Source organism: Papaver somniferum, chromosome 11 (genome assembly GCF_003573695.1).
Source record: "Papaver somniferum cultivar HN1 chromosome 11, ASM357369v1, whole genome shotgun sequence".
NCBI classification, from domain to species: Eukaryota; Viridiplantae; Streptophyta; class Magnoliopsida; order Ranunculales; family Papaveraceae; genus Papaver; species Papaver somniferum.
In genome coordinates, this window is record NC_039368.1 from 11,614,472 (window position 1) to 11,621,097 (window position 6,626).

At 36.2% G+C, this 6,626-nt stretch overlaps 1 protein-coding gene across 2 annotated transcripts; it reads right to left on the minus strand.

Moving 5' to 3' along the window:
- Positions 1 to 227: 227 nt before the first annotated feature.
- LOC113321076 (putative phospholipid:diacylglycerol acyltransferase 2) lies at positions 228 to 4,646 on the minus strand. Of its 2 annotated transcripts, XM_026568958.1 has the most exons (7): positions 3,216 to 4,646; positions 2,890 to 3,112; positions 2,076 to 2,359; positions 1,511 to 1,856; positions 1,166 to 1,431; positions 801 to 1,063; positions 228 to 656 (listed from the first exon to the last, which is right to left on the minus strand). In XM_026568958.1, exons 1-7 carry the CDS (start codon positions 3,692 to 3,694, stop codon positions 583 to 585), a joined length of 1,935 nt encoding a protein of 644 aa, XP_026424743.1. In that variant the 5' UTR covers positions 3,695 to 4,646; the 3' UTR covers positions 228 to 582. The 2 variants fall into 2 exon arrangements, with proteins under 2 accessions (XP_026424743.1, XP_026424742.1); XM_026568957.1 differs by having other exon boundaries at positions 228 to 1,063; positions 3,216 to 3,694.
- Positions 4,647 to 6,626: the final 1,980 nt, after the last annotated feature.

A 6,626-nucleotide genomic window follows, 5' to 3' on the forward strand; every position in this document is an offset into this window, starting at 1 on the left:
ACGTCGGATGAAGGCGTAGAATGGGGGTGCATTATGAGCCACGATTTATCTTCTTCAGTTTTTTTTGCATTTTCGAAGAACTACAGATCAGGCAAAACACGTTTTTGTTTTTGTAAGAATGATTTTCATGTAAGCCAGTATTTAGATTATCCTTGCATAAAACATGTTTAAGTTAAAATGTTTTCATTTTCTTTTATTAGAGAAAAAATACAAAATCTACCCTAGAAAGATGTTATATCTTTTAATGTCCATTTTAAGCTCAAGTTATTATAGGGATTGTACAGTACTACACAACCTGCAACCCCTCTTTCTTGCCCTACCAAATTACACCTCATCATGTCTCATCTACACTACCAACTGCTCTTTTAAATGCGACCAAATATTCTCATTGCCTCATCTCTCTTTCTCTCACTCTCTGAATCCGAATTTTCAATTCAGCTCAACTCATTTACTGCACTTCTGCCCTTGCTTTCAGTTCCTGCTCTCATTTATTCTTCTGTGTTTTCCACAAAGAAAACTGTATACATTGTCAGAAGGGCCGTTTATCCATCCCCTAAGAAAATTGTGCCTCGTACAATGAGATCATACTCGTAAATTTATCCGTTCTGACATTCTAAGAATGTCGGAATAAATCTTATCACCACCTATTTCCAAACCTGTGGCACCAGCAGCAACTCGTATTACGTCTTCGATTAGTGCAACATTTCCCATAATATCCACATGTGCCCCACTTTCTAAACCACGGCCTTCAAAGAAGGCAGGTGTTTTGTGCTTATATTCACGTATGTATGTAGGAATACCTGATGGGTTGAACCTGTTCTTTCCACGCCAACCTTTTGCACACATGAATCCTGCACTTAGAACTGGGACACTTTCGTCTCCATCTACGAAATATACACCATTTCTTAAGCAACCATCACCACCCCCACTTACAGAGCTATCTATCCTGAAGGGAATGCTTTTGCACCTATCTGTAGGAGAAGTTCTGTACACATATGATCTTTCTGTAGGAATACCCGTCCCATATAGACAGCAAATTTCCATGTCTGGAGCATCAGGTAACCTGTTTAATATTTACAAGATATTAATGACTCCTTCAATTTCCCCAGAGAGACGGTTAATATTCATTCACATTCACATTCATAAAAAAGATGAATTTGCTTACTTGGTTTCGAGTGGATTGGACCAGTACTTGTAATGGGAGTATTTAGGATCATCTAAATTATCTGCTATTCCATACGAGAAATGAGCATCAGATCGCCGCATCATTTTTGGAGCTACGAAGTGAAGTAAATCTATTAAGGTTTTTGCCGTGTACGCTTTATTGTCAGCAACACCTCGAATACTTTCCCTGCTCATTTCATCATATTCCGTCCACACATCTCCACATGAGGAGTTTGACTTGTGTTGATGGCGACCTCGAGAAATTTCCTGCTCATTATCACTAGTCAGCCACATCAATGAAGTTATGGATAACAATGCGTACGTAAAACTGTTAACGATTTCTTACCTTCGGATCAAATGACGGCAGATTGGAAGATTGAACCTGTGACGTTGTCTTCCCAAAAGAAATTATCCTTCCATATCTTACAGGATCCTTGACCTTGAAACCTAGCTTTCCATCAGTTTCATTAGTTGACTGCGAACTTTCGGTTAAAGCAGACTGGACGTACTTCGTCTTTGTTGGATAACAATCATACTCTTCTTCAGGGGACCAATCCATGTTACCCCAGATAGTCTCACCTCCTTTTGGGATTAAGGACATGAGTGAGTCCCATGTACGAGATACCCGCATTACATGTTCTAGAGTCTGAAGCCCAAGAAGCTCAGAATCTAAAACCCCGGGCGCCATTGCCCTGTATATACAAGTAAATGCTGATTAACACTAAGAATAGGACAATATGAATGTTTCGTTTAATGCACATACAAACTCACCAATTTAGATAGCAAATTCTACGGGTAAGACGTTTCAAGAAAAAGAAAATTCAAGTCAAGCTCTTACAAATTCATTGGCGAGGTACTAGCTATATTTTAAAGGAAACTGAAACTTAAAGCAAAGATAAAAAGTGACCAACCTGGCAAAAGCAACATCTTTAGCCTCTCCAGAAAACAAGCCACTGGCTGCCTTTGGGACACCAAGGAATGCAGGGCCAATGTTCATCACTGATTTGATATGCTTAGCACACCATCCTGGCCCTGCACCACCTCCCATTGGAGAAGGTGCTTCGACCCATTTAAGGAAATGAAGAAAGTAGAGAACCCCCATTGAATGAGGTACAACTACAACCTTCTTATATCCATTAGTCACATACAAAAGTTCAATTTTACTCTTCAGCCTACTTAGAGCTTGGTCCCGGACCTGCTCTTTCCGAAATAACAATGTACTTGATTAGTATCTGAGTTATGAAATGCCGGACTTTGAATTAACTCAAAATACCAACGAACTGTGAATCATGGTCATAAATGGGCGCAATGTCAAAGACTAGACTACAAGAAAAATGAAAAGGTTTTGTGTGACATGGTTTACTCATTTCGAATCCCTTGGTGTGACATGCACCAGCTAGCAGATTTGCAGGAAATGGAGGATATGTACTCCCTCTTTTTAAGAACCAGAGATATGCACATTGTTATAATTTCCAGTGGGAATTAATTGCGAATTTTCTTGGCTTGTTAAACGGTTGTAAGCTTCTAGAGTCGATCATGTTGAGGGATTTGGTCCAAAAGAATTAGAATGCACAAATGTACATTTCACGGAAATTTCGATTTTGTAGTCAATTCTGCTCAATGCTCATAGCAAAACTCAAGAGAGGGATAATCTTCGAATTATTACGCTTTAAATTATTGAACATTGCATACAAAAAAAAATACACAGATATGTAATGCAGTTACCTCAGTATTCTGGAAAGACAGTCTCCAATCATAAGCAGCCATATGCATGTTCTTCCCTTCATATCCAATTTTAGCCAAATTCTCAATAAGAACAGCCCAAACAAAGTACCAAGAAGCGAAATAATCAGCAGCAACTAACCCCGGGACAGCTCGAACACGTATCCCTGGTGGGTCTAATCCTGTTTCATTGTCTAAAGACATATGTTCTAACCAACACAAAGGCCTGGTAAATGCAAATTTCAGAGCTTTAATCAAATCAAGATAAAAAACAACAACATCAAATCACATGAATTTCAGTTCAATTGGAAGTTTAAACTTCAAATTACCTCTTGAAAATTTCTGTAAAACTACCACCCCATAATCGTTTCCGAAATAGACCATCTGCACAAGGTTTCCCCTCCCACAGCTCCAATCCACCAGTAACAATGCCAGGTATCAGCACAACTGGATGTAATGGAGTTAATCCTTCCTTTTTAAGTTTAACCCCCGGCGACTCCGGCACTTCAAATCCGGGCAATGCATTATACAGTACTAATAACAACCACCATGTTGTACATATATAACCAACCATCCAACAACACCAATCTAAACATCTCCATTCTTTTGAATCTCTTCTCCTCCTTAGAACCTTCCTCTTATCACCATCATTAGTAATTTTACGCAGAGGTGGTGGTGGTGGTGGTGGTGGAGGAATACAAGATTGATTATCATGTTTCTTAATAACCTTATCATAAGATTGAAAAGAACATTTACTAACTGCAGGTTCTACATAACATAGCTTCCTGAATCTAAGCAAGGAAGCCATCAAAAAGAAATTAAGAATCAAGAATTGGTGAAGAAGGGGGTCTAGGGTTGGAGTAAACTTATAGAGGGGCGGTGGTGGAGGTATATAGAGACGTTACTGAAGCAGGGCCACGTGGTAAGGAACAAGATGAGGTTATAGCAGCAGCTGTATTGTAGAGGTGGTGGGTGGAATTACACAGAAAGTGGCCATCATTCATCATCATGAAAAATGAAACAGATATATGGAACCAATTTGCGATGAAACCAAGGGGCTAAAAAACTGAACCCTCCTCTATCCTAATTCATGCAACAAAAAGAAAAAGAAAAAAAAAACAGAGTAAATTTTTTTAACTCTAAAAACAAACATACACTGCTTCACGTGGATACTTCTTTCTCACTGGGTGTGTAAGACAAAAGGGTTTCAGACTGTGAAGAAAAAGATGAGTGGGGTGTTTTTTTTTTTCTTTCTGAAGATGAGGTGGTGGCGATACCCAATCATAACAAAAATTTACACACATTTCTAGGAAACACAATTACCCATGTTTTTTCCTTTCTTTCTTCTTTCTCTACCTACTCTACACCCTCTCTCAATCTCTGCAAACCCTTAGGAAGAAGATAAAGATGGGGTTGTAAGAATTATACAGAGAAAAAAAACTATATTCCTGTTTGTTTTTTCTTCTGTTGGTACTCTGTTTTTTTTATGAGAAAACAGAGGATGAATTCAGCTAATGTTTAGCTGAAAGTTCTGTGAACGAAATTAAATGGAGGGATGAATTCAATGGGTTCTTCTTGTAAAGGAATTTGTGTGTTTGGGTTGTTACTTGTGAGGACAAAATTTTGATCAAAGGGAGGAGGTTATTGTAGAATTTACAGTAGTGTGGCTGTTATGCTAATTTGTTTGGATAGGAAAATTGCTTTGTATTGTAATTTGCTTTGTTGTTGTTTTTTTTTTTGTCTGTGCGCAGTGGTTTGTTTCAAACTTTAGATGGTTGCAGAAGAATATGGAAACAACCAGAGAGAAAAGTGAAAAATTCATGATGAAAAATTGCGATAAAGTGAGAAACTGATGATAAAGAAAAGCTGAGTTCTTCTTTTTCAGGGAATTCAACAAATTAAAATCAAGTGGGAATTTTCTTTCACTTTTTTTGTGGGGGTTAAATGAAAATTTATGTGATTGATGTCAAAATTGTGTTCCACTATGGTATTGAATGTGATTGTTTAATGACTAACACGTACCACCTCTCATGAAGCACCACGTAAAAGTTGATGTGAAAATTAATACTTTGTAGTTTAGTAGCCGTTAAAGGTTTTTATTAGACTAGACTAGGCTTTATGAATCTGATCTAAGTGCATGATTCCATTTGTTGTTCCAAAAAGCCCATGAAAATTTGCATGTATCTGTTTTGAGTGGACATTTGACCATAGTAAACCTACATAAATAGCCACACTATACACACCTGTGGGAGTAAGCTAACATTTATAACACCGTCGGATATCGGAAACAGAAATCATTCTCGGAATTATAAGTATAAAAAATGTTATTTCGAAAAGAAAAAATATTAATTATTTTTTGAAATCATTCCGAAAATTGTGTCACCAAACCAGGCAAAAATCAAAGAAACACATTCTCAAATCAAAAATACTAGCGTAAAGGTTTCAAAAAGGCATAACACCATTTGGGGAACGAAGAAAAAATGAGGGTAAAACAATAGCGCTCTATGAATTTGAGTTTTGAGTTTTCTTAATAATTGATACAAATAATAATAAAAAAAACAGAAAATGGATCATTTGTCCAAATATTTTTAACCCATGGTTTTAATGGAGAGTAAAAATTAGTATGGGTGAAATGGCACCAAAAAATAGCAAGGATGAGACTAGATTCTCCTGACTTAAACTTAAAAAATACATCAAGTATTTTCGATCAACAATTAAAGATTATACCTAATTCTTCTACTTAACCAATACACATTTGTGATCTAGTCCAATAACGACATCATTTCGTATTATAATTTAAGAAGTTGAGACTGACACAATCGCAACAGTAGCATAGAGTAGGAAACAAAAACAAGATAATTTATGTTCACTGTGTTCGTAGCAGTGATTAGAAGTAATCTTGGAGCCCAGAAGATGAAACAGTCAAGGGTGTTCCGAACCTTTTACAGCCTAGTCAACTCACTCAAGTTGATCCAACACCTGACTATTTAATGGTTGTTAGCCGTTTTATTCAAAAAAACAGATGAAATTATTGTATCCGGTGTATTTTAGAAATATTATAAAAAAAATGGATGTATTTTTGTAAACACGTTATCAAATGGGTGTATATTAGAAAAATTCCCAAAAAAGTATTTGAAAATGGATAGGATGAAACTGTTTACATCCTGGCTATTTTTACATTTTTGTCCATTTAAATAGTATCAAAATATATATGTCTTTCACCCAGGAATTGTTGATTTTATCTTTTTAATCAATTTTGTGAAAAAGAAATCATGTGAATATTTTTCATTAATCCAAGCTTATTAGAACTAAAATGTGCATTTTATTAGACAACAAATAAATACGAATGCACGGTACATCTTTAGGATATTACGGTAACTTATCGTTAGACATTTAGAAATCGTGATATAAAACACGCAAAGTAACGTGTAGAATCTGCAGTAATCGAGATCGAAACATGTCCCGAACCATCTTTGCAAAGTAACATGTCGATCACACATTATTACGTGTTAGTATGTCACTGAGACAAATTAAGTAAGGACAATTGGAGCTATGGATTCCCTTGAACGCATCTATCTACGTACATATTTGATCAAACATTTATTCGTACATTCATTTATACATAGAGAAATTTATTATTTAATTATATGAAAAGTGGGTCATTTGTCCAAATATTTTTAAAACATGGTTCAAATGGACGAGTAAAAATTGGTATAGGTGAAATGGACATTAAAAAAATA

Bases quoted from the DNA above. Each gene is read 5' to 3' on its own strand.
- LOC113321076 (XM_026568957.1), bottom strand. From the start codon at position 3,694: ATGGCTTCCTTGCTTAGATTCAGGAAGCTATGTTATGTAGAACCTGCA. The intron at 1,857-2,075 runs GTTGGTCACTTT...TTGTATATACAG, and splicing joins AAAGATGTTGCTTTTGCCAG to GGCAATGGCGCCCGGGGTTT. The intron at 1,064-1,165 runs GTAAGCAAATTC...AATATTAAACAG, and splicing joins TCCAATCCACTCGAAACCAA to GTTACCTGATGCTCCAGACA.